General features: G+C 35.2%; 1 protein-coding gene across 12 annotated transcripts in view; it reads left to right on the top strand.

Annotated features, from left to right (window-relative positions):
* EMB2771 (E3 ubiquitin ligase) overlaps positions 1 to 17,453 on the top strand; it is a 79,707-nt gene extending 62,254 nt beyond the window's left edge. For 9 of the 12 annotated variants that reach the window (XM_088874588.1, XM_020666686.2, XM_088874589.1 and 6 more), the window contains 17 exons: positions 3,250 to 3,343; positions 3,422 to 3,507; positions 3,595 to 3,651; positions 3,840 to 3,917; positions 4,021 to 4,142; positions 4,250 to 4,410; positions 6,610 to 6,686; positions 6,789 to 6,902; positions 8,242 to 8,343; positions 8,780 to 8,920; positions 9,002 to 9,175; positions 9,762 to 9,825; positions 9,938 to 10,077; positions 10,162 to 10,319; positions 10,764 to 10,842; positions 10,970 to 11,068; positions 16,962 to 17,453. In XM_088874588.1, coding sequence (XP_088730714.1) covers positions 3,250 to 3,343; positions 3,422 to 3,507; positions 3,595 to 3,651; positions 3,840 to 3,917; positions 4,021 to 4,142; positions 4,250 to 4,410; positions 6,610 to 6,686; positions 6,789 to 6,902; positions 8,242 to 8,343; positions 8,780 to 8,920; positions 9,002 to 9,175; positions 9,762 to 9,825; positions 9,938 to 10,077; positions 10,162 to 10,319; positions 10,764 to 10,842; positions 10,970 to 11,068; positions 16,962 to 17,375 — 2,160 coding nt within the window. In that variant the 3' untranslated portion in view covers positions 17,376 to 17,453. Of the gene's footprint in view, positions 1 to 3,249; positions 3,344 to 3,421; positions 3,508 to 3,594; positions 3,652 to 3,740; positions 3,918 to 4,020; positions 4,143 to 4,249; positions 4,411 to 6,609; positions 6,687 to 6,788; positions 6,903 to 8,241; positions 8,344 to 8,779; positions 8,921 to 9,001; positions 9,176 to 9,761; positions 9,826 to 9,937; positions 10,078 to 10,161; positions 10,320 to 10,763; positions 10,843 to 10,969; positions 11,069 to 16,961 lie in introns of those variants that run through there. The other 3 variants (XR_016061378.1, XM_020666688.2, XR_016061379.1) reach the window with 3 other exon arrangements.
* Positions 17,454 to 27,130: the final 9,677 nt, after the last annotated feature.

Here is a 27,130-nt window from a genome sequence, read left to right as displayed (position 1 = left end):
CGTGGCAAATCAAAAGCCACAAGAAGTCAGGTCCAACTCACACCCAGATGAGGCATCTAAGGGCAAAGCTCCAGCTGCCAATGGCCCCTAAACCTAAGAACATCATGCATAATGTTATAAGTGTGGCAATATTCGCCATCCATGTATGGGTGCCGGAAAAGACAAGCTATTACATATCTCCTAGATGGGGATGATGCAAACAAAGGAGACCTTGGAGTATTTGATGAGGAGCTGGTAGGGGTGAGTGAGTTGTTGAACTTGAGGCTGATGAGTGGGAGTTTCCTTAGACAACTACTTACTGCCCCAAAGGTGTTAGAAGAGTCGTGGCTCCAGACCAACATCTTCTGCATTTGTACAATTCTTGGGAAGGTGTGCACCATTATTATTAGTAGCGGCAGCTGCTGTATTATGGCGTCTCAAGAGGTTGTATACAAGTTGAAGTTGACATGTGAGAATGACCCCGAGCCCTACAAAATAGCATGGTTTCAGAAAGGTAATGAGACTATGGTAACTTCTTGTTAATTTCTGTTTCCATTTGTAGTACGTTAAGATTCAGTTTGGTGCGATGTCCAACACATGGACGCATGCAATATCCCTTTGGGCCATCTATGGCAATATGATCGAGCTGCCATATCCCATGGACGACACAATACATACTCTTCTTGGAAAGATGGGGTGAAAATTGTTTTGACACTGCTAAAGGAGGAGACCAAAACCTGAGCCCAAGAGTGGGAGACGAGAAGTTGTCCTTTAAAACGTTTGTTGAAGAAAGCAAAGAACAAGGGGTAGTGTATGCTTTGGTAACCAAAGATGGGTCTTGCCTTGATGAAATCCCATGATAGTTAAGCCCCTAATCCAAAAGTTCGAGGATGTAATGCTGGATGTATTACCTAATGAGCTGTCACTGATGAGAACCATTCAACATTGCATTGGTTTCGGGGGACTACTCTCCCTAATTTGTGGCCTTTGACGACCATGAGAGCATGTAGATATCATTTATACACTTCAATAGGAGTATGTATGTTGGTTGACTGATCGAGGGTTAGGCGATTTATGGCCCTAGCTATGTCCAAAACCCTTTCTCTTCGGTGTATGTCACTACCAAAAAGGGTTTACAGAAGGTCATCCCTTGTTGAGGTTCGAGAGATGCTCAGAGATAGTTTATAGGCCGGGAGAGTTGTGTAGTCTCCTGTGTACAAATGTAGGCATGTGAGAGCAAGGGCTAAATCCTCAACAAACTTCCATACAACATGTGCACATGATAGCTGCATTATGGGAAAGCAGCCCTGAAAAGGAATACATGTACATTTGCATAGAGAGAGCCCCTTTGCACTATAGTGATATGTGCATGTGACTCGCTCTTAGGAAGAAAACCTATAATTTACATTCCAGGACTGTGGTTCCACTATTTATTGCCCAAATAGGGGTGGCAATCGGATCAGATTGACTCGATCCAAGTCAAAATTTGAACCTGGACTCGAGTCCGATCCGGGTCGCATCCAAGTCCAGGTTGACTTGACCTGATCATATCTATACACACACACAAACATATATATGTATTGTTGGTGTCGAAAATTTTTAGGATAGCCTAAGAATCTATTTTCATCTCTATTATAGAATTTTAAACTTCAAAAATGGTTCAAATCAGGCATATCTATAATTGCATGAAAATCTTAAAAATTGCCCGTCCAAAAAATGTATTACAGCAAGATGTACTATTTTTTGGACTTAAAATCTTTTCTTTTCATATCCATACATCTCGATGTCAAGCTGATCAATTAAATAGTTTTCCAACATCAAAACAGTCTTTTTCGATAAATTTTAGACGTACACCTTAATTCTACAATTTAAGACTTCAACTTTATATAAACTCTCTCTCTCTCTCTCTCTCTCTCTCTCTCTCTTATATAGAGGGTTTTAAATGCTACTAGTGTGCTCTGTATGGGTGATGTCACACCCCATGTGGTTGATTTCACAACGTCTCCTGCTGATCAAAAATACCCTTACTTAAAAAATACTCCATATATAAAACAAGGGTATATAAGTATCCAAAATTTGTTGAGTACAATTATAAAACCATTTGTAGTGTGAGCACTCTAACATATCCCATATATATATATATATATATATATTACACACATATATGATATGTTATATAAATATTTTTTAAAATATATAATATTCTGGTAAATTTTCCTACACATGTATGATGTTTGTGTATATGTATTTGAAATATTATTTTTTGAATATTTTTCAAAAATTGTTTTGCTAGGTTCTGGACCCATATCTAAACTGGGAGTTGGGTTTGGGTTGGCTCTCGGTCCAGATCGATCAAGATCCGATCTGACCCATTGCCATCCCTATGGCCAACTTTGACAAGCCAATCATGAGCCTCTGCATGAGAATGTGGGTCATGGACCTCATTGGGTGGGTTTGAGAAGATAGTCGAGGATCACAGTTACTGCGGCGGGTGGAGTGCTCTGATAGTTACTTATCTTGACTCATTGGTACTAGTCTAGTTTTAGGTATTTTATTTTCATAGTTAGAAATATTTGTGTGATTTTAGAAACTTTTCAGAGTTTTGAAATTTATTTCAGCATTGAAAACCCTTAAAAGGGTATTTTTGAATTGAGATTGTGTGGCGGGGCACATGTGGGGCCCTTGGATTCAGCCCCACATGTGTGCCACACCACATGGGTAGGGTGTGGAGCCCATACGGCCTCACACCTCCCACATGGGTGGCACCCCCACTCCCTCTCTTTATTTATTTAGGTTTTAATAAGAAGTGTTTTAAAGTTAGTTAAGGTAATCATGTAAATAAAATTATATCCTTATTTTGTGGGAGTTAGTTTTTGACAATATCTTTGACCAATATATTTTGTTTTTGACTTGAGATACTGATGTTGTAAATTGATTTATTCTTTGTTTTCTTTTGGTGCTCCGAATGCTTCAGATCTTAAGAATTGATAATCATTTTTGACTAATGTTGAGAACATTTATTGGTCTTTGTTTTGTTTGGTGCTGTGCATCAGATTAACTTGGTCGAATCCTATATATCGTCTTGCTATTTGCAAGTGGAAAATGTAGTTGCATGCAGCTGCCTTCATACTTCTTCGAGATGAATTTCTCTTATTGCATCTATTTATTCTTTCAGAAGTTGCAATGCTGATTTCTATTAATTTTCTTGTTGTGCTCCTTTGTTTGCAAGCTAATTATGCTGTCATTTATAACTTTTTTCCCCCCTAACAGGGTGAAATTGGACGTAGAACTGCTGGTGACAATGTTCTTGAAAGAGAGGGTTATGCTGTTGCTGCGGGATCTGCATTGGGCCTAGTTGGTTTAGGTGTGGATTCACTCATGTGCGCTCGTTGTATTATTTAAATGGTACACCGTGTTAATGTATGCACTACTGTTTTTAAAGGACGGGGCAACGATTTTATCGGTTATATGGACACTTTGGTGGATCGGCTTTTTCAGTACATTTTGGGTGGCAAAGATTTACGTAATGTATGTTCTTCATATTGTGGAGATCCTGTTATCTGTTTTCGTAATGTTGGTTCTTTGTTCTGAAAGGTTTCCTTTGGTTATTCATAGGAGCGATCTGCAAAATTTGCTCCCATGACAGAGGATCTTAATCGCAGTACTGGACAGGTTTATTGATTTTGTGACCCATTATTGATTTTACTTTTCTAGGCTCGTTTTTTCTTCAATATTTACTAATATGTGAAATACTTCACTAGTGAAAGTTTCTTGTTGGGACCTTCTGTTAGTGTGACCTTTCCATGACATTATTGTGGTGTGGAGTTGATCTATCATCTATAATGGTGTGGATTGTTTAGATGATGGATGGGACACAGGTCAATGTCGATGTCACTGCACCTGGAGCTACTATTGCCCTAGCTTTACTGTTCTTGAAGGTAAAGCTATTTAATGAACCGACACTTCATTTGCATTCTTCAGTCAAATGTTTCATCTATATATTTCCATACTAAAATCAACCCAACCATTGTCGTATGACAGACAGAATCTGATGTGGTGGCTTCAAAACTTTCGGTTCCTGTTACCTTTTTTGATCTTCAATTTGTACGGCCTGATTTTTTATTATTGCGTGTAATTGCCCGGAATCTGATACTGTGGAGCAGGTGAGGTGACTTACTAAAATTATGTACAATTCAAGACAATTGGCTTAAGTCAGCATTTGACACTTGGAAAAGAGTATATTGAATTGCTCATATTTGAAAATATGCAGAGTTTGTCCCAGTAAAGATTGGATTGAAGGTCAGATACCTGAGATTGTGAAGAAGGGACTAATGACTATAGAAGATGATACAAGTGACTTTGATGACTTGGATGTTGAAGCTCTGGTGCAGGCCTACGTAAATATATTGGCAGGGGCCTGTGTGTCTCTAGGTAATTTCTGATATTAGAAGGAACTGAGTCATTAACCCATGAAAGTCGAAAAGATCAGAAAACGAGCACGCTTACATTTATTACTCTATTTGCTACTACTCTCATTTGATTTGTGTCTTTCTACTGAAATCTATCGATGTGGCTCTCATGAATCTATATACCATGTCACGTCTACATATTGACATGATCACCCACACAATGATTGAAAGCTTGAAGTGCTTCACACTTCAAATAAGAGCAACAAAAGAATGCAACTTTTTTCATGCATTCTATAGCATGACATGTTCAGAAATGAAGAATCTTCTTCAGTTGATAACTCTAACTTCTTGTGTGGTCTTCAAGTATCGTTTCAGGTGTCTAGAAGCATATTGCCCATTTCTATTGAAAGTTTTGAGGAATTTCAGAATTTTTATTATTTTGCAATATTTTTAATGGATAAAATAGAAAAAAGTATCGCCTATCGAAAGAGTCCTTGCTATCCATGTCTAGTATGACATTGAGTAAATCATCTTGCATGATTTTGGGGCTTGAACATGGTTATTGGGATCTTCCATCTAAAGTCACATACCCACCCTTGGAAGACGGTTCCGTGATTCGGAAAGCTGGAGGGTGTTGACAACACATTCTTGTTCTCTCGGGAATATCTTTCTTGTCTTTTTGGAACTCCTTCCACTACTGTTGTTAAGTAAGAATGCCCTCTCTCCTTTGGTGGGCTTCTCTGTGGACCTGTAGAATTCATTGCACGGTACAGTCTGGCTTTGAAAGTTGGGGGACATTATCATTCTGGGCCAAGTTTGATAGAGAACTTGAGCATTGAAAAGCCTTCAATTGTTAAAATCTTTATTTTTGAGAAACATATTTCTTTTGATATTTATTGTATAGGCACTCCATAGCTATTCCTCAGGAGCTTCTACGAAACGACAGTTACTTGTTTCTGCTTCATCTCCCACATCTATGGCCTGAGAGAAAGCAATATAACTTTGAGTCCATGCATGAGCTCTTTTTCTTTAGTCTCTAATGAATATCTGAAACATAGTTGGGATCTTCCATCTAAGGTGGCATTACTGCTGCTCCTCCTAGGATGCCGTTCAAGTGGGAAAAGATTCTCATCCATTCTGATTCTCTTGGGAGTTGGGAGTATGTTTGTCGTCTATAGAGAACTCTATCCACTAATGCTGTCAAGGAAGAGCCTCATCTCTCCTTTGGTGGGATCCATTGTCTAAGCTGCAAAATGCATCATAAGGCAATTTTTGGATTTTAAAGGAGGGAAGAGGATTATTTTTTATTTTTTATTTTTTATTTTTACTTTTTGTATTGACAAAATTAGAAAGACAAGTTGAGCATCAAAATTGTTTAATTATTTTTTTTATGTTTATTATTATCATCATTCGAGTCTTATCCCAACATTTAAGTTTATTATATTTAAAAAAAAATTATTATATGGGTATTCTCACTAGGGAGCTTCTAGCAAGCAACGATCCCCATTTCTGCATCTAAAATTTTGTGATCTGAAAACCACGGTCCCCTCATTGGTCTTGACACTTAAGCATCCTGCACATATACGTAGAGAGCAGGAATATTGAGGATATGTGCATGCAATACTCTCTACGTATATTAACCAGTTTATTTCATATACATATTATATTTGTAACCTATTACAGGCAGTTTATTTCTATATTTGTATACATTTATATCCACCTTCAGGGTTTTAAGTTCATTCTGAAGATATTGTTTGCTGAACCGGATTTGAGTTTATGCTTTATTAAGAACAAATTTGATTTTACCAAATTTATCTGATTCATCTAGTCTTGGAAATCTTACACGAATTGTTTCAGATTGGATATTTAGCTAGTCTATATTCATAATCATTCACATGGATATCCCAGTAAAGGGAATCCTTCTGTACTAAGACTTTTAGGAGTTGCTAAAAGCGCTGCCTAAATGTATGCAATATGTGATGTACTATGACCCCTGCACAGTTTTTGGCATCTGAATATTGCAATGTTCTTGCAATTGATTAACTAAATGGGGCACATTTACATTCCACCATTTATCTTGAAAATATGTGCACTATGTGTTAGTGTATTATTCAATTTTCCATTTACAACTCTGTGAATGTTGGCACATCCTTTAATTTGGCTGTTTCATATTCGTGAACATCATAGTGGATATTCTACCAAATTTTGTGGGCATTCGCAGGACTAAGATATGCAGGCACGAAAAATGGGCATGCCCAGGAATTGTTAAACCATTATGCAGTTTTCTTCTTGAATGAGGTATTGCTTTTTGTATAATTTAAAGATGACACTGTCAATTAATTTTATAATATTGGGAAAAAAAATTAACCTTGTCTGATTGAAATTTATCATCATTTGCAGATCAAGCCAATACCTGCTATGTCTAGGAATATCAAGCATAAAGGGTTAATGCAATATGTAGATCGTGGTACCCTTGAGACGTGCCTTCATATTGTTGTTCTGTCCCTTTCTGTGGTATGAAAAGTTGTTTACTTTAGATTACAATTAGACATTATTTATATTCTTCTCTCATCATTGAAATTTATAAATTGTGATTGGTATATGAATAGTGAGTATTGAAGTTTTTAACTGGATATTGTCCTTGCTTAAATTATTGGTTCACTTCAGAGTCATTTGAGCGCTATAATTGGAAGAGCATGTTGGTACGGGAAGAGATTCATCATATTTCTTGTTTTTTAGGATCAAGGTCCAGGCTTTCATCACCTAGAAGCTTTCTGCCTAGTTGACCATCTCTATCCAATTGGTTGATTAAGAAATTTTTTTATGAAATGTTGACATGCAAGAAAAGTATTTATGCATGGAAATGTCCCCCAGTTTCTGTACTACTGTTTCTATTCCACCATTTGGTATCATGAGTCATTAGTTATACATATATGTGTAATATGGTCCTACATCTCTTCTCTGATTGTCTAGAAATCCTTGAAATACCAAGTTCCACAGCTCAGATAATTCTGGCACCAATCATTGCTTTAAAACTCCAAAATTTCTAAAGTTGTCGAAGTAAGCGCATTTGAACTTTTATTTCTTGAATAGATCATTAACAATTGCGTGTCTGGTGTCACTTATCAAGTTTCAGTTACTCATACCTAGGGTTTGGTGTACTCAATAGGGATTTTTTATGCCAAAAATTGAGAAACTTGATCAGAATCCCAGTGGCCATGATTTTTCTATAGAGTCCAGTGTGTCAAAATCATTATTGTTTTCTGCACTTATTTGTTACTTACTAGGACGTATGCATGGTTAGCTGAGTAGTTTCAGTACAGCTGCTACATGTTGGCTACAAGCAACTAAGTAGACTGATGAAAGAGTAGCTCAGCATATTGCAACTGCTAATCCTGCTGCTTGTGTTACACTCACTATTATTGGGTACATTGTCTGCTTCATGCTTTTGGCTGATGCAGATAAACTGTGGCATATACAAATTAGTTTTTGAAGTACAATATCATGTTTTATTACAATGTTAGCATTCAAATGGATATCCTAGTTTGGCTTTCTTTATTAAATGAGACTAGGGTTTCTTGACTCAGTAATGTTAGTTTGTATACTGTTGTAGGTTGCATTGTTAGGAGAAAGATCATCTGGTATTTTGAGCTGGTTTATCTTTTGATTCTTGTTTTTGTTGTTAAATGTGTCATTCGCTCCCTTCACTGCATCTTAGACAGTTTTGGTTGCAAATTGGTCATAATATGGCTATTTCATGACATATCTCCTCAAAGAGCAGCTTCTTTCATTAATTGTTGGATTTTATCTCAGCTCTCAATTTACAATAATGATTTAAATTCTTCTGGACCAGGTTATGGCAGGTTCTGGGCATATACAAACATTTCGCCTTCTTAGATATTTACGCGGTCGTAACTCTGTGGATGGGCATATCAATTATGGCTCACAAATGGCAGTATGTTAAATCCATACATCTGTCATGCAACTCTTGTTATAACCTTCATATTATTCCTTTTTTTCTGAATATTACTTGAAGGATGTGACGGACACTTTTCAATTGATCCATGGGCTTAAGTCATGTTGAGATATAATGCTTGCCACCTCAGGGGTGGAAAACATTATTACATTTCCATTAACTTTTCTCTCAAGGGCTTCCAAAAAGGATGTCTAGTACATTTTGAAACATTTTATGAATAAAACAGTACCAAATTCCTGCTTTTTGTAAAAAAAATATAAATACTTGCCACAACAGGGAGTACTTGGTAACCCTAATACAATATGGTTAACTGGTGTTCTATAATCGTTGCTCATATTTAGTGCTTTCAGTACATCATCTAGTTTCTTGCGCACAAAGTGGAAAATTAGTTATGATCCCGTGAAAATGTTTTTAGGTAAGCATGGCTATTGGTTTCTTGTTTCTTGGTGGAGGCATGCGTACCTTTTCTACTGGAAACAATGCTATCGCAGCATTATTGATTTCCCTATATCCTCGTCTGCCAACTGGTCCAAATGACAACCGTTGCCACCTTCAGGTAGATTGGATTACACTTGACAAAATATGCAAGGTTTCTCTCTATAATCCATGTTAACTCTTTTCTTGTTATCTTTCCTAGGTGTTCCGGCACTTCTATGTTCTTGCTACAGAAGCACGATGTGTGCAAACAGTTGATGTTGACACGGGCCTTACAGTTTATGCTCCACTTGAAATGACAATCAAAGAAACAGAACATCATGCAGAGACGAATTTCAGTGAAGTGACTCCCTGCATTCTGCCAGAACGTGCTATTGTACGTCGCTTTGCAATCTTTAATGCAAGGGAAAGTAAAAACCATAGTCAATAGACCATGAAAAAGTATAGTCTGTTGGAGAGAGGAGACCTATCAGGACGTAAGGCGTGACTCTAATGATGGTTCCCACTTTTCAATGGGCTGAGATGACCCAACAAATTATGGTTTTGCAATTGTCTATTGAATTATAATATATTCTCGTTGGTGCTGTATAAAGAGAGTTACCTGTCTTGTTTGCAAGGGTTCTATACCATGCATTCCCATTTTCAGTTTGCATGAGATTTTGCAACTTACAGCTTCTTTTATCTGTGGCATGGGGGGGTCTGTTAGTATATATGAAAAACTCTGGACATTGGGTAGGGTAGGATTTAAGAGTAAAGTGGGATAATTGAATAGTGTAAAAATCATTTTTACTGTATAAACTAAGCGAGGGGAAAGTTGACCATTTTCGGTAAATCTTGATGCAACTTGTTTCAAGTTAGCAGCTATTCATTGTAAACTGGCAGGTCATCCTTTACTACACTTGCGTAGAAATGTCATGACCTATTTACTTGAGTATAAAATCTAGTGTTTGGCTTCCTTGCAGCTGAAGTCTGTTCGAGTGTGTGGGCCCAGATATTGGCCGCAAAAAATTGAACTTATTACCGAAGGTACCCAATCTAAGGGCTTGAAGCTTTTAATTATAATAGTTTGGACTATCCTATTTGCTTGCCATAGTGTTATCCTGACGATGGCTTTCTTCCTTTTCTGTTCCTTGTATAGAGAAACCTTGGTGGGTTGCTGGAGATCCAGATGACCCGTTCAACGGTGGTTTGCTCTATGTCAAGCGCAAGGTTGGGGCATGCTCATATGTGGATGATCCCATAGGGTGTCAATCTTTATTGTCACGAGTTATGCACAAGGTTGGTGATTCTCACAGCGAGATCTTATTCATGTTTAATATCCAATGAAACTGAAATGTGTACATGGCTTTTGTCTGATATCAGGTCTGTGATACTAGTGGGCATTCTGAATCTGCAACGAGTGTTAGAGGCAACAGTGAACCTGGTCCATTTAAAGTGGATCAATTAGTCAGTACATTTTCAGCTGATCCAAGCTTAATAGCATTTGCACAACTTTGCTGTGGTTACTCTTGGAACAACAGGCAATACTCATGTTACCTTGAACCTTGCATTAATGTAAAATAAATGGAAAAGTACAGCATACTACACGTAGCATACAAACACTATACTAGCAACCTCAACTCTCAATTATCAAAAAAAATGGATGAGATACACTGTTTGTGTATGTGAGCAGACATTAACAGAGTTTAGAGACGTACTATATTTTATGTATACTTCATGTGGTATAGTTTATGCTCTCTGATATGAACATAAAATGTTTTTATGGAATTTGTGCTTTGAAATATTTCATCGGTCTTCAAATGTAACTTGATTCATGGATCTATTCTGGCTTAGATTCCAAAAGTAAAGGACCATTAATTAATAACAAAAATTGAACTAAGAGTCAGTCTGAAACGAATCAGAGATGTTGTTCCTCATGGATCTAGTATTATTATGGCCTTGAGCTAATTCATTTTTTATTGCAGGTCAGATGCTGATTTCCGTGAATTTTGCATTCAAGTGCTGTTTGAGTGTGTTAGCAAGGACAGGCCAGCCCTCCTACAGGTTTTATAATTTTCATATTTATCCTGTGGAACTCTGTAAAATATTCTAGTTACAATATATTTATTCAATATTCTACTTTTATGGGCTCTTTTTTGTTCCTTTTGATTGGCGTTACCAACTTCTGCAGACCTATCTTGGCCTCTACACAATAATTGGGATCATAAGCGAGCAGGTGAAGAGCTGTGAAGTAATCTTCAAAGATACCATCTTTCTATCCAGTCTAAAGGTGTGCTCATTTTCATTTCCCAAAAGATGTATTTCTCTATTATTTTAGCCATCTAAATAATGAATCTACCAGTGGTGAGGGATGATAAACATTTTTATGTTTTAAAGTATGTCTTATTGGGGAGTCGGGCACCTGGCTTGATGTTAGTGTTGATTTACTGAAGGTATAAAAGCACTTAGGATACTAATAAAGCATGTGAACTTCTTAGTAGTTATGTTGTCAGTTAAAGTGAAAATCGTGGTGCTATCTCCTCTATGAACTTCTTAGTAAATCATCATCATCCCAGCCTTATCCCAACTATTTGGGGTTGGCTACGCGAATTTTGTTCCTGCTTAGTAAATAAATATTGAAAATTTTAGTCACTCACTGGTTGAAATCAAATGATATTCTCATTTTTTTTCCCTAAAGGGGCAAATTCTATATGTTTGTTGTTCTATTTGAACATCACAACCTTCACATGTCATTTGCTGTTTGATTGTTTCTTATCTTCTCAATTTTTATAAATTGTATTCATGCATGATGGAAATCCATTGGCTGCATGAGAATTGCCACTGGATCTTTCAATACAGCATTTTGATTGCTATGCTTTGTGGTTTTGTGTATAGGCTGGGCCGCCGCAATGTCGACCCTCCCCTATTTGTGGGCCTTAAGGGCCATTCGTTTTGGATCAATTTGATGCAGCCTACGAAAAAAATTATTCTCTAGGGATTTTTTTTTTTCCTTTTTTTTTCAAAATTATCTTTCACAATCTTGTTCATGGAGCCCTAGAGAGTGTGTTTTCCAAACTTTGGCTGGAACAAATGCCTTTAGGACCTCCAGCAATAGGGCATGGCAGACACTTTATTTAAGTATGGAATTGTTGCTTTTATATATATATATATATATATATATATATATATGGGAAAAGATCTTGTCAGTCCACAAGCTGACATGTCACACCCCAAGAATTTACAGTACTGTTATTCTTGAGATGTGACAGACAAAACATATATACATCTATTGATAGGACAAATTTACAGTGGCGAGGTCTTACATAGTAAGTAAAGAAAGCTAGCACAACAACAGTATCTTCCAAGGTTGATCTTGACTAGCACTCAAAATGAATCCGTAGTTATCCTGAAAAAATGTTTACCATAGTTTGATGAGTTTGGCTACTCAGTAAGTGATCATCATAATCCTAAAAATAATCATGATTGAAAGATATCAATATTTTTCAAAATGAGATCTATTAATAGAAATGCATCAACAATTTCACTTTCAATAATTGCATAATTAAGTATAATCCGAGTAATTGAAATGCTTATAACACTTTTAACGACAGTACATAATTCGAAGGATTTTACAAAATACCCTACTAGCGTCCCAAGTAGGTCACATATATACCCCATCAGCGTCCTGATGGGTCCACTTAATCCCTATCGGCGTCCCAGATAGGTCCACTTAATCCCTGCAGGTCCACTTATACCTCACCGGCGTACCGGATGAGTCCACTTAAACCCTACCGGCGTCCCAGATAGGTCCACTTATACCTCACCGGCGAACCGGATGAGTCCACTTAAACCCTACCGGCGTCTCAGATAGGTCCACTTATACCTCACCGGCGAACCGGATGAGTCCACTTGCATACTTAAATTATTTCTAAATCTCTTTAAACATTCGAAAGCAGCAATATCATGTACTCAACATATCACTGAAACCATTAATATGAATTTCACTTAAACCATTAATAACAGTCACTCTCTATAACATTTCAAAAATAACCAATCAAATATTTTGGGCTCAAATTTAGAAAGGTAGCAGTTTGTAAAGGCATTCTAGCATAATTGCCAATTTAATATGTATAGAAAAACTCTTATAAAAATTCAAGAATACGGAATTATCACAATTTATGGAAATATCAATTCACAAATAAACATTTCACAATAATACTATAATCAATTGAAAAAAATGTCAATTTTTAAATAATAAGGCAGTCATTTGCACATGAATTTTACAATGTCTAAATATTCAAAACAGTAGAAAAAAATATCACAATTTTACTAAAAGCAGAAATATCACATTTATTTCTAACAATAGACAAGAAAAATAAATAAATTTATTTTTCTAATTTACAGCATTCAAAATTTCTAACATAGATAAAATATCACAATTTTATTAAAAAGATTATTTTTCAAGATAATGAGGTCACGTGCGTATAAAATTTATCGCGCCTAAAATTCATGATAATAAGCAGAAGTAATTATTTCATTTTATTTTTAAAAAGAATGGATTATTTTTCGAGACATTGAGGTCACTTACACACAAAACTGATAAAATAAAGATCCTAGACGGAAATATCACTATTTATTAAAAATAGACTATTTTTCAGAAAGACGATGTCACTTACCCACAATTATTTGAGAGGGAGCTTCCGATAAAAATTTTCGGTTCGAGAGAGAAGTTCACTGTGTTTCGACCGGAGAGAGATCTCAAAGTTTTGTTTTAGGGTGGGAGTGCTCACATCCCCTATTTAAATTATTATAACGTATTATTATATTATTTTCTTACGCTCTACCTCATACCTGAGGTGTCGTGTTAAAAGCAAACGTTTATCGTACGAAAACCACGTCCGCTAAAGGACGCTGCCAGCTGCAAGCAGCAGGAGGCAAAAGCGGGGAAAGGAAAAAGTAAAAGCAAGCAAATGTTAATTCAAAGCAAAAGTTTTTGAAAACAGTGATGGTCCCCAAGGACCATCATACTCAAACAGAACATCACCTATTTATAAACATATTTTCTCCTTTTTTTTTTTTGAAATTTTAGGATTGTTACATGACAGCTACAGTGTCAACCAACAACCTAGATTGAATCTGGGCCCAATTCAATAGTCACGACCTCATTTTGTATTTGAATTTTTATTTTTTTTATACAAATTCAAATCACTTGAAATTTTGAGCGTTTATTATTAAAAAATAGTAGAATCTAATAAAAATATTAAAAATATAATTCAAAAAATATGAATTGACCAAAATACCCCTGAAAAGTTTCAAGGGTATTTTGGTTAATTTATATTTTGCGAATTATTTTATTTATATTTTTATTAGGTGCGCCTTGGTGAGTAGAATGTACGTCCAACTTGTCAAGTGCTTTGGATTTCTAAAAAAAATATGAAAATTCAAATACGAAATAAAGTCGTGATCGCCAGATCGGCACATATTCAATTTGGGTCATTGGCTGACACAGTAGCAGTCCACCCGTAGGCTGACAACATCCATTCCCATTTACCTTTATTACAAGGTAGTCACAATTAATTACAACCATCCGATGTGAAATTTGATAGCTTAGGTGTATCACAAAATTTGAGAAAATTTCTTTTGAAGTTTGAGTTTGGTCAATGGAATAAATGTAGACACCCAATTTCACATCCAATAGTCAAGATCAATTGTGACCACCTTGTAACAAAGATAAATGGTTTCATTGTATACTATTCCATCTATATATATATATATATATATATATATATATAAGAAAAAGCTACTGTCAGCCCACTAGTTGTTGTAATAGTATAAGTCGAACGGCCCAGATTGAATATGGGCCAGTCCAATGATCTCGATTGCATTTCGCATTTGAATTTGAATTTTTTCTACAAATCCAAATATTGAAATTTGGAGGGTCTATTCATTAAAAATATTAGAATCTAATAAAAATACAAAAAAAATTGTAAAAAATAAATTGATCAAAGTGCCCTTGAAAAGTTTTAGGTGTATTTTGATCAATTTATATTTTGTCAATTGTTATTTTTTTATATTTTGATTGGATGTACCTTGATGAAAAGAGTGACACCCCAAATTTCATATTATTTAGGTTTATATAAAAAACTATTAAAATTATATTACGAAATGCAGTCATGGCTGTTAGATTGGCCCAAATTCAATCTGGGCTGTTGGGCTTACGCTATTCCATCAGCTGGTAGTATATATATATATATATATATATATATATATATATAGGGGAGTGATTTCATACTACAGTTGTATAGAAATATAATGAAACAATCTTAAAAAATCATGTTAGGGCCATTTGTTTGACCCAAATTTTAAAATATACACTGTTCTTATTCTAATGAACAATCACCAAAAGAAAGAACGATTTGAAAACACAACCTAAAAAGTGTTTTTTAGCCCAATTAACATAGGCCGTCTATTTTGGTGAGATACTTAGATCTAGGCCTTAGGAGGATCTTTTTTTCGTTTCAAATTTTCTAGATAATTTTATTATCATTAGATTAACAATGTTAAAAAAAAGAAAATTTTGATTTTAAATTCATAAAGGCCTAGATTTGAAATTTACTAAATAGACGGTCTAGATTCATAGTTGGAGGGGACTCATTGTGGCCATATATAGGGTGCAAATTATTATTATTATTTATTTAGATTGATTACTGTGATGAAGAGAGTGTGTACAAAATTTTGGGTTATACAAATACTACAAACATAGTTTTTTAGAATTGTGGTTTCATTATATTATAATGGCATGGTGACATATTATTTCCCATATATACATATATGTATATATACAAATGCACACACACACTTACCATTATCATCGTCAAAGCCTTTTTCCAACTAACTGGGGTTGGCTACACGAATCGTGGTCTGTCTTTATGCTCTATTAAAGGTCATACCCTTAGTGGGGCCATAAAGCCTATTTTCTTACTACTTTCAACCATATCCTTTTGGGCCTACCACTTGCCCTTTTTGAGCCTTTTACTTGAACTAACTCACACCTCCTAATAAGTATTATAGTGGGTCTACGCCACACATGGCCAGCCCACTTAAGTCTACTATCTCATCTTATCGCCTATTGGTGCCACACCTAAAATTTTTTGAATGTATTCATTTTCAATTCTATCATTTATTGTCTTGTCGCTCATCCATTTCAACATCCTCATCTCTCCATGGGTATATTGTTTTTTTTTTTACTGCTTAACATTCCACCCCACCCCATAGGGCAAAGATGGTCTCACACCTTTCCTATAGAACTTATTCTTCAGCTTTTTTGGTATGCGGCGATCACATAAATTTCGGTTTCACATCTCCACTTCGCCCACCGAGCTCTAATTCTATGTGCGGTATCTCCTATAATCTCTCCATTTTCTTGAATTATTGACCTCATATATCGAAAGTGCGTTATATATGTATTCGATTGAAGCTTTAGGTACTTTATTTAAAAACCTTTCCAAAGCTTTTAATGGAAAAAGTTTATATAAGGTTGCAACTTTTTTTTTTTTTTGACAAGGTTACATAGGAGTGGAACTTTAGATGTAGTGCTATGAAAACCCAGCTGCTACGGCCTTGACCCAAGCCCGATTCCTGCAACCTTAAAATGTAGAAGTAAATGTGCACCTCAAAAATCCATTGTAAAAGTATGTTTGGTTGGTGGAAAACCCTCGAATTGATCATCTCGACACCGAGATGTATGAATATGAAAAGAAAAAAAGATTTCGAGTCGGCAAAGTAGTGTATCTTTTAACACATTATCTGGACCGTCCATTTTCAAGATTTTCTTGTGTTTATAGATCTACTTGATTTGAATCATTTTTAGAGTTTAAAATTTTATAATTAGAGATGACAATAGATTATGAAGCCATCATATCAAAATTACATTTATGATAAAGTTTACAGGTGCGCCTTAATTAGATTGTTTAAGGTTGCAAACTTATGCAAGCCACACCAATGTTTTCAATGCTTTCTGGTTTTGTAACGCATTTTTAAATTAATTTCACATTGTAAATATGTAGAATTTTATGTAAAAACTTGGAAAGTTGACTTCTTTACAGTTCCACCTGCAATTTTTTAGGCTCTGAGGAGCTGTCTCATCTCTCTGTAACATTTAGATAAGTCTTGGTGACATGCAGCTTGCATTGGCGTACAATGATGCTTTAGTGGTTGGAAGATTGGGCTGTCCTAGAGGTGATCTCATTCAACGTATATTTCTTGCTGCAATTGGAAAGAGAGTGGAAGAGACTCTCAAGCATTGGCAAGGACAGATTGGTGAGCCATTCTCTCACTTGCTCGAGTATTTGGGCAAAGGCAACTGGCCCCTCATGCAACCCCAACATGCCATCAGAGATTCATTGCTTCTCTCCTGTTACCTTCAATGGTTTAATGTGCCGCCTTCCTTTGTGGTGAAGTCATCACTGGGAAATATAGGCTCTGAAATTTTGTTAGCTGAGTCCCCTGTACATAATGTTTCTTTGCCTTTGTTAAGGTTCATGTTCCCAGATACTCACATTTATGCACTTGGGGAGATCAGTAGGTTATTGACCTGAAGTTAGAAGGGACCTTGTATGTTGTCTATTCAGCTTTCTAAAGAGCTTTAAATTTAATGTGCAGAAATTATCATGGTATGTGTACTGTTCAATTCTCTCTCTCTCTCTCTCTCTCTCTCTTTTGCCCTTGATGAAATAGACTGGCATTACATATCCATTCTTTCGTCCTTACCAAAGTGTAAAGCATCTAAATAATCTTCTTGATAAAAAAAAAGAACCTAAATAATCTTAGTGGAGGGAAATCCTCATCTCAGAAGTGTGCAGTATTTTCTAGTTCAAATACATGGAAAGTTATTACATTTGGGTTGTGCATTTAGATGTAAGCTTCGTGAAAGCATCATCAACTCAGAGATTCTGAGCTTAATATAGACCTTGTTGCCATTTTTGTAGTTTTCAATGTAATTTTGCAAGATTATATGGATTTTCACAGGTCTTGAGTGGTACAAACAGTTCTAATCCCGGTCTGATGTCTGATTGTAAGTTTCAAGGGCTTGTTTTGGCTGCACTATTGAAGCAGCTTATGATCAGGAAAATTTGCGATCTTGGGCTTCTATCAAATTTTCCCATATCAAGGTCCCAGCATTGCCCGGGGCCCATTTGGCTTAGGTGGATGATAGTTAGAGGTGAGAGACGAGAGAATTGGATAGGGACGGATTGGAGAGGGAGTAGAGAAGAAGCATTTTGGACTACACCTTTTCCAAATTCAAATTGTCTCACAAAAATCAGTCGGTTTACATTCCAATGCATGTGACAGTGGTTATATTGCGGTAGAACTGATTCCAGCACATGGGCGGTGATTATATTATGAGAATGTCACAACGTGAGAGTTATCCCAGCAGGTTCTACGTCTTCCATTGTATCAGAAATCTTCTTTGGATATGCAACTTGTAACGTGCTTCGGAGGAAAGAACACTCTGAATATGAATAACCACTCAAAGAAAATGGTATGCCTATGGATAGCTAGTGAAGCCCAGAACATTAGTTGAAAAAATTAAATAAATTTATAGCTTTATGTACTTTTTCTTTCACTTTGTGAAATCATGAAGTTTGTTCATCGTACCCTTGGGAATGGGAATCACAGGAATCAGGCACTTTGTTTGGTGGTTAGAGTGTTGAAGATTGTAGCACAATATTCCAGGTTTAGATCCATTGTGTTGACCTACCCATGTACTGCATTGCTGGATATCATGGTAAAACGATGGCAACGGTAGATCTTTTGAAGCGAGTAAATTAGCAGAAATATATTCTCCATTCTCCATATGTCTAAAGAATTTGGCCAATGAAGCTAGGAGTGGGAATGGGTCGGGTCTGGTCTGCCCCAGACCTGGATTCAGATCTATAAAAAAATTATGAGACTTTGGACCCGATTGGACCTTAAGTTATTGGACCCGGACCTGACCTAAAAATAAAAAATATATATTTAAATATATACAAGTATTATTTAAATATTATAATTAAAGTATAACTATATATTTATGAAAAAGTTTATAGAAGGTTGCAACCTTAAAATGTAGAATTATGGATGAACCTCAAAAATCCATCAAAAAAGGTTGTTTTAATGTTGAAAAGCCTTTTAATTGATTATTTCGACATCGAGATGTATGAATATGAAAAAAAAAGAAAAGATTTCGAGTTCCAGAAATAGTGCATCTTGCAACATATTATCTAGACTGTCTATTTCCAAAATTTTCATATATTTATAGATCTACTTGATTTTAACCATGTTAGGAGGTTACAATTTTGTAATTAAATATAAAAATAGATTTTCAGATAATCCTAAAAAAAATACACCAAAATTACATGCTATGATAAAATTTGGAAGTGTGTCTTAATTGGATTGTTGAAGGTTGCAATTTTATAGAAACCACACCCATATATTTATTTAAGTACTAATTAAATGTTATTAAAATATTAAATATTATTAAAATATTAAATATTATTAAACAATAACACTATTTGGGTTGGGTCCACATGGACCTAGACCCGGACCCGAATAGAGTTCGGGTTCAATATTTGGACTCGGACTTGACCCGCTGGGTCTAATTTTTTGACCCACTAAACTTGTGTAGAACTTACGTGCAAAAAAAATTGGGTACACTGGGTGCAGATACATCCTTTTTGAAGGTTTTGTTGTTACTTTTGTCAAAATTGGTGTGAAGACATTTTCATTTATGTTTGATAGATAACCTAGGGGCCACTTTGGATAGCCCACTTATTTAGAATTATTTTATTTCTTTGCCACTCTTACTTAAAATAGTTGCCGGTATGTTTGGTCTCTCTGGCTAATGAGGAATAAGTACTGCCCCGTCTAATTGAAAAATGCAATCAACTTGAAAAGAAATAACCCTTTGCCTGTTTGAAATAATTTACTGCTCCAATGGAATTAATCATGATAATGAATTAATTATTGATGAGTAATGTCTATCATAAAGTTATTTGAGATGAACCTATATGTAATTTTTAACATATAAGTTTGACTTTTAAATTATATGTTTTTACTTTATTAAAGAAATTTTTTGAAAATCACAATTTTTTAGCCAGAAATAGTTGAAAATAGCTCGCAAATGCCCCCAAAAGATAATTAGATTGTTATATAATACAAGATATGTACCAAATAGTAAACACTATAATACTATCTAGAGTATATTAATTTTAGATAAGAGAAAAACACATGTTTTTAGCAAGAAATAGCTAAAAATAAGGGAAAATGTCTCTATACCTCCATTTTTAAGTTTTATATTTCAATAGACCCAAAGTTTCAAAACATATCTTTAGGTCATAAAAATTTTAAGTTTTATATCTTTTAACTTCCTAAACTAACGTTATCCCCTTTAAATTTAGTTTTTTGCCCCATATAAATATAAGAAAGACATATCATTTCTAAACATCATCATTTCTCTCTTTTCATGTGATTTTTCCTCAATCTCCCTTTTTACCTATTTTTTCACTCTCTCTCCTCCCGTGTCTCTCACTCTCTTTCCTCCCATGTCTCTCACTCTTTTTTTCCCATTAGAAAAATAAAGAGGGTTAATATTAGAGAGATAGAGAGAAATTTGGGGAGAATATATCATGTAAAGAGATAAGAGTCTAGAATGAGCATGTCTTTTTTATATTTGTTAGGGCTAAAAAAATAGTTAAAAGTGTGTAAAGTTAGTCAGGGGTTTCGGAAATATACTTTGAATATTTGGGTCTATTGAAATATGAAAACAAAAAATAAGAGATACGAGGATATTTTCCCTAAAAATAACCGGCAATTGCCTTCAAAAAATAATTAGATATGTTATATATAATACAATATATGTATCAAATAATTAGCAGTATAATGTTGTCAAGAGTTTATTAATATTAGATAAGATAGCCTAATTGAGAGAAAATTACATTTCATCTAAACAAAAACTTATTCTAAAATATAATCCTTTTTTTTTGCCTGTTATTTGAAACAGCAGTAGGGAACTTTTGGTCCACTCTAGCTTAAAGTAACCTTGTTGATCAATTAAGTTAGGGTGTGGTTTCTATAAGGTTGCAACCTTAAACAATCCAATTAAGGCGCACCTCCAAATTTTATCATAATATGTTATTTTGGTGTAAACAATTCTTAAGATTATCTAAAAATCTATTTTCATATCTAATTATAAAATTTTAAACTCAAAAAATAGTTAAAATCTAATAGATCTATAAATATATGAAAATCTTGAAAGTAGACAGTCTAGATAATGTGTTGCAAGACGTACTATTTCTAAGACTCAAAATATATATAATTTTTTTCATATTCATACATTTCGATATCGAGATGATCAATTAGAGGGTTTCTCAACATTAAAACAACATTTTTTTATGGATTTTTGAGATGCATTTGTAATTCTACATTTTAAAGTTGCAACCTTATATAAACTTTTCCAATTAAGTTATGGATGTGTATAAACTTTGGGCTGAATCATTGCACATATTTTCATTTGGCGAGTGTAGTATTCATAGTAACAATGAAATTGTCAGTATTTTTCTTCAATTAATTTATTTGGAGTTTATAGAGATGATACCTTTATAGAAGAAGGTATTGCAGAATTTCACTGTTTGCTTTTCGATTTTCTTTCTTCTTCAATTGTTTGCATAATATTTTTTAGGTTCAAAAGGTAATATATATTGCAAACATGTTTATACATGTCAGGACTTGGCAGGGTCAGATGTATTATACCAATATCAAAATTGATCTCTCAAACATGACATGTCCATTTATTATTTAAAGAAGAAAAAATATGAAAAAGGGTTTAAGGTCATGGTGGTAACACCCTATACCTTAGTCACCACATTGTTCTTTTCCTTCCCACCACTAACATTTCCCACTAATACTTTCTAAAAGCTAACTCCTAATCTACTTGAAAAAATAGGTGGGAGCTTGTCTTCCTCGTTGAATTACCAAAAAAAAATAAAAATGTGGAATTTTCTACATGACATTAAGTACATTTTTAATTATTTTTATGGGATCATATGTTATGAGATTATTTATCTTTTTACAAGGAATTATAATCATACATAACTTTAGATGTGGACTCCAAAATCTTGGGTGTGTCAAAAATAATAAGGGTGGCAATGGATGTGGCTTGGGCTGGCCCAAGTCCGGCCTTGGAGCCTAGAGGACTGGCCATGCCTTGATTGGCTTAATAAGCCCGTGGCCTAGGACCGTCACTGTCACACCCCAAGAATTTACAATACTATTATTCCTGAGATGTGACGGACAAAACATATATACATCAATTGATAGGACAAATTTACAGTGGCGAGGTCTTACATAGTAAGTAAAGAAAGCTAGCACAACAACAGTATCTTTCAAGGTTGATATTGACTAGCACTCAAAATGAATCCGTAGTTATCCTGAAAAATGTTTACCATAGTTTGATGAGTTTGGCTACTCAGTAAGTGATCATCATAATCTTAAAAATAATCATGATTTAAAGATATCAATATTTTCCAAAGGGAGATCTATTAATAGAAATGCATCAACAATTTCACTTTCAATAATTGCATATTAAGTATAATCCGAGTAATTGAAATGCTTATAACACTTTTAACGACAGTACATAATTCAAAGGATTTCACAAAATACCCTACTGGCGTCCCAAGTAGGTCACCTATATACCCCATCAGCGTCCTGATGGGTCCACTTAATCCCTATCGGCGTCCCAGATAGGTCCACTTAATCCCTGCAGGTCCACTTATACCTCATCGGCATACCGGATGAGTCCACTTAATCCCTACCGGCATCCCAGATAGGTCCACTTATACCTCACCGGCGAACCGGATGAGTCCACTTGCATACTTAAATTATTTCTAAATCTCTTGAAACATTCGAAAGCAGCAATATCATGTACTCAACATATCACTAAAATTATTAATATGAATTTCACTTAAACCATTAATAACAATCACTCTATATAACATTTCAAAAATAACCAATCAAATATCTTGGGCTCAAATTTAGAAAGGTAGCAGTTTCTAAAGGCATTCTAGCCCAATTGCCAATTTAATATGTATAGAAAAACTCTTATAAAAATTCAAGAATACAGAATTATCACAATTTATGGGATGTTAATTTGCAAATAAACATTTCACAACAATACTATAATCAATTGCAAAAATGTCAATTTTTAAATAATATGGCAGTTATTTGCACATGAATTTTACAATGTCTAAATATTCAAAACAGTAGAAAGAAATATCACAATTTTACTAAAAGTAGAAATACCACATTTATTTCTAACAATAAACAAGAAAAATAAATAAATTTATTTTTCTAATCTACAGCATTCAAAATTTCTAACATAGATAAAATATCACAATTTTTATTAAAAAGATTATTTTTCATGATAATGAGGTCACGTGCGCATAAAATTTATCTCGCCTAAAATTCATGATAATAAGCAGAAATAATTATTTCATTTCATTTTTTAAAAGAATGGATTATTTTTCGAGACAATGAGATCACTTACACATAAAACTGATAAAATAAAAATCCTAGACGGAAATATCACTATTTATTAAAAATAGACTATTTTTCAGAAAGACGATGTCACTTACCCACAATTGTTTGAGAGGAAGCTTCCGATAAAAAAATTCGGTTCGAGAGAGAAGTTCACTGTGTTTCGACCAGAGAGAGATCTCCAAATTTTGTTTTAGGGTGGGAGTGCTCACATCCCCTATTTAAATTCTTATAACGTATTATTATATTGTTTTATTACGCTCTACCTCATACCTGAGGTGTCGCGTTAAAAGCAGACTTTTATCATACGGAAACCACGTCCGCTAAAGGACGTTGCCAGCTGCAAGCAGCAGGAGGCAAAAGCAGGCAAAAGAAAAAAAAGTAAAGGCAAGCAAAAGTTAAACGAAGTAAAAGTTTTTGAAAATAGTGATGGTCCCCAAGGACCATCATATTCAAACAGACCATCACCTATTTAAAAGCATCTTTTCCCCTTTTTTTTTTTTTTTTTTTTTAATTTTAGGATTGTTACATTCTTCCCCCCTTAAAGAAATTTAGTCCTCTAAATTTGTGTACCTGATTACTGAAAAAGATAGGGGTATTTTTCTCTGATTTCGTCTTCTCGTTCCCAAGTTGACTCTTCTCTTGAATGGTACTGCCATAATACACGGACTAAAGGAATCTCCTTGTTACGTAACACTTGCTCCCTTCTATCCAGTATCAAAATTGGCTGCTCAATGAATGATAGGTCCTTCCTGATCGGTAAAGGTTCATATTTTAAGATATGGGATGGATCGGGCTGATATTTTCGTAGTGAAGATACATGAAAGACATTATGGACATTTGCCAATTCAGGTGGTAAGGCAAGTCTATAAGCGACACCTCCAATTCTTTCCAGGATTTCAAATAGTCCGATGTAACGTGGGCTCAACTTTCCTTTCTTGCCGAATCTCATAATACCCTTTATTGGTGAGATTTTTAGGAAAACTCGATCACCTTCTTCAAATTCAAGATCTCTCCTTCGGTTATTGGCATAACTCTTTTGCCGACACTGAGCTGTCTTGAGCCTTTCACTAATTAATGTTATTTTATCTGTGGTTACCTAGACAATTTCGGGCCCCAAAAGCTTTCTTTCACCAACCTCGTCCCAACATATGGGTGACCTGCATTTCCTTCCATACAGGGCTTCATATGGTGCCATCTGAATACTGGCTTGGAAGCTATTATTATAAGCAAACTCAATCAGGGATAAATGGTCATCCCAGCTTCCTGTAAGGTCAATAACACAGGCCCTCAGCATATCTTCCAAGGTTTGGATGGTCCTCTCCGATTGTCCATCAGTTTGGGGGTGAAAGGCAGTACTAAAGGTGAGTCTCGTCCCCATGGCTGACTGTAGTCTAGCCCAAAATTTAGAAGTAAACCGAGTATCCCTGTCCGATACAATACTGACAGGAACTCCATGCAATCGCACTATTTCCTTAATGTACAACTGAGCCAGTCGATCCAAAGTGTACGTCGTGCGAATCGGTAGAAAGTGGGCAGCTTTGGTTAACCGGTCCACAATGACCCAATTGCTATCATGTCCTGAATTTGTTCTAGGCAAGCCAGAGACAAAATCCATAGAGATGTGCTCCCATTTCCATTCTGGCACCGGTAAAGGCTGCAACAACCCAGCGGGCCTTTGATGTTCAGCTTTTACTTGCTGGCATGTTAGGCATTTAGACACAAATAGTGCTACCTCTTTTTTCATATTATTCCACCAAAAGGTTTTCTTCAGGTCCTGATACATTTTAATACTTCCGGGATGTATCGTATAACGAGAATGATGTGCTTCTTCTAAGATAGCTTTCTTTACACTCTCATCATTCGGGACACAAACCCGACTTTTGAATCTTAGCAAATCCTCACTACATATAGAGAATTCATCTCTCTTTCCTTGCTTCACCTCTTCTATAATTGTTATAAGCTGAGGGTCTTTCTTTTGTGCCAATCGAATCTGTTGGATTAGTTGGGGTTCCGCCTTAATATTGGCAATCATACTTACCACACCATTAATGGACGGAGTTGGATGCCAATCCACTATTTCCTCTAACAATCGCATTTCTTGGATCATTAGATGAGCTAAGACTCCCATTGATTTTCTACTTAGAGCGTCGGCCACAACGTTAGCTTTTCCTGAATGATAATGGATTGTACAATCATAATCTTTTAAGAAATCCATCCATCTTATCTGCCGCATATTTAAATCCTTCTGAGAGAAAAGGTATTTCAAACTCTTATGATCCGTGTATATTACGAATTGCTCACCATATAGATAATGATTCCATATTTTCAAAGCGAATACTATTGCAGCTAGCTCCAAATCATGAATTGGATATTTTTTCTCATATTCTTTCAACTGTCTGGATGCATATGCCACTACTTTCCCATATTGCATTAATACACAGCCCAAACTTTTATGTGAAGCATCACTATAAATCACAAATCCCCCACTCCCCTCAGGAATAGTTAAAATAGGTGCTGAAGTTAATCGAACTTTTAGTTCTTGAAAACTCTCCTCACATTCACTTGTCCACTCAAATTTGACATTTTTCTGTGTCAATCGAGCAATGGGATTGCGATTCCAGAAAATCCTTCTACAAATTTTCTGTAATATCCTGCCGATCCCAAAAAGCTTCGAATTTCAGTCACATTACTTGGTTGTTTCCAATTAACAACGGCTTCAACCTTTGAAGGATCAACTGATAGACCTTCTTTTGATATGACATGTCCTAAAAATGTCTCTTGTTCAAGCCAAAATTCACATTTACTAAGTTTGGCAAACAATTTATTTTCTCTTAATATTTGCAATACCATTCTTACATGCTGCTCATGTTCCTTTTGATTCTTGGAATAAATTAAAATATCATCGATGAATACCACAATAAATTTATCCAAAAAGGGCCTAAAGATTCGATTCATCAAATCCATAAATGCAGCCGGTGCATTAGTTAATCCAAAAGGCATAACTAAAAATTCATAATGGCCATACCTTGTTCTGAAAGCTGTCTTGAGTATATCTTCACCTTTAATCTTAAGCTGATGGTATCCAGATCTAAGATCAATTTTTTAAAACACTTGTGATCTTTGTAATTGATCAAATAAATCATCAATTCTAGGTAATGGATACTTATTTTTCACTGTCACTTGGTTCAACTGTCTATAATCAATACACAATCTCATAGTCCCATCTCTCTTTTTGACAAACAGTACTGGAGCACCCCAAGGTGACACACTGGGCCTGATAAAACCTTTATCTAATAATTCTTCCAATTGTTGTTTCAGTTCTTTAACTTCTGCAGGAGCCATTCTGTAAGGTGCCTTAGAAATTGGTGCTACCCCTGGCAACAATTCAATGGAGAATTCAATTTCCCTGTCAGGCGGTAATCCTGGCAATTCTTCAGGAAAAACGTCGGGAAATTCTTGGATAACCGGAGTGGTATCCAAATTTATTTCTTCCTTCCTATCTTCTTTGATATAGGCAAGAAAGCCTTGACACCCTTTTCGAAGGAGGCGATTAGCTCGAATACAAGAGATTAAATATGATGGGGAGTCTTCTTTGACACCATTGAAGTAAAATACTGGTTGATTCGGAATACTAAAGGTAACAATTTTCTTATAACAATCAATACTTGCATGGTATGCAGAAAGCCAATCCATGCCTAAGATTACATCAAAATCTTGAATTTCCAGGAGTATTAAATCAACCAACAGTTTCTTTTCTTCTATCTTTATTACACAAGAT

This window comes from Amborella trichopoda, chromosome 8, assembly GCF_054954075.1.
Source record: "Amborella trichopoda isolate Santa Cruz 75 chromosome 8, AtrichopodaSantaCruz75HAP2 v2.0, whole genome shotgun sequence".
In the NCBI taxonomy this organism is placed as follows: Eukaryota; Viridiplantae; Streptophyta; class Magnoliopsida; order Amborellales; family Amborellaceae; genus Amborella; species Amborella trichopoda.
This window is presented reverse-complemented; position numbering and strand designations above follow the sequence as displayed.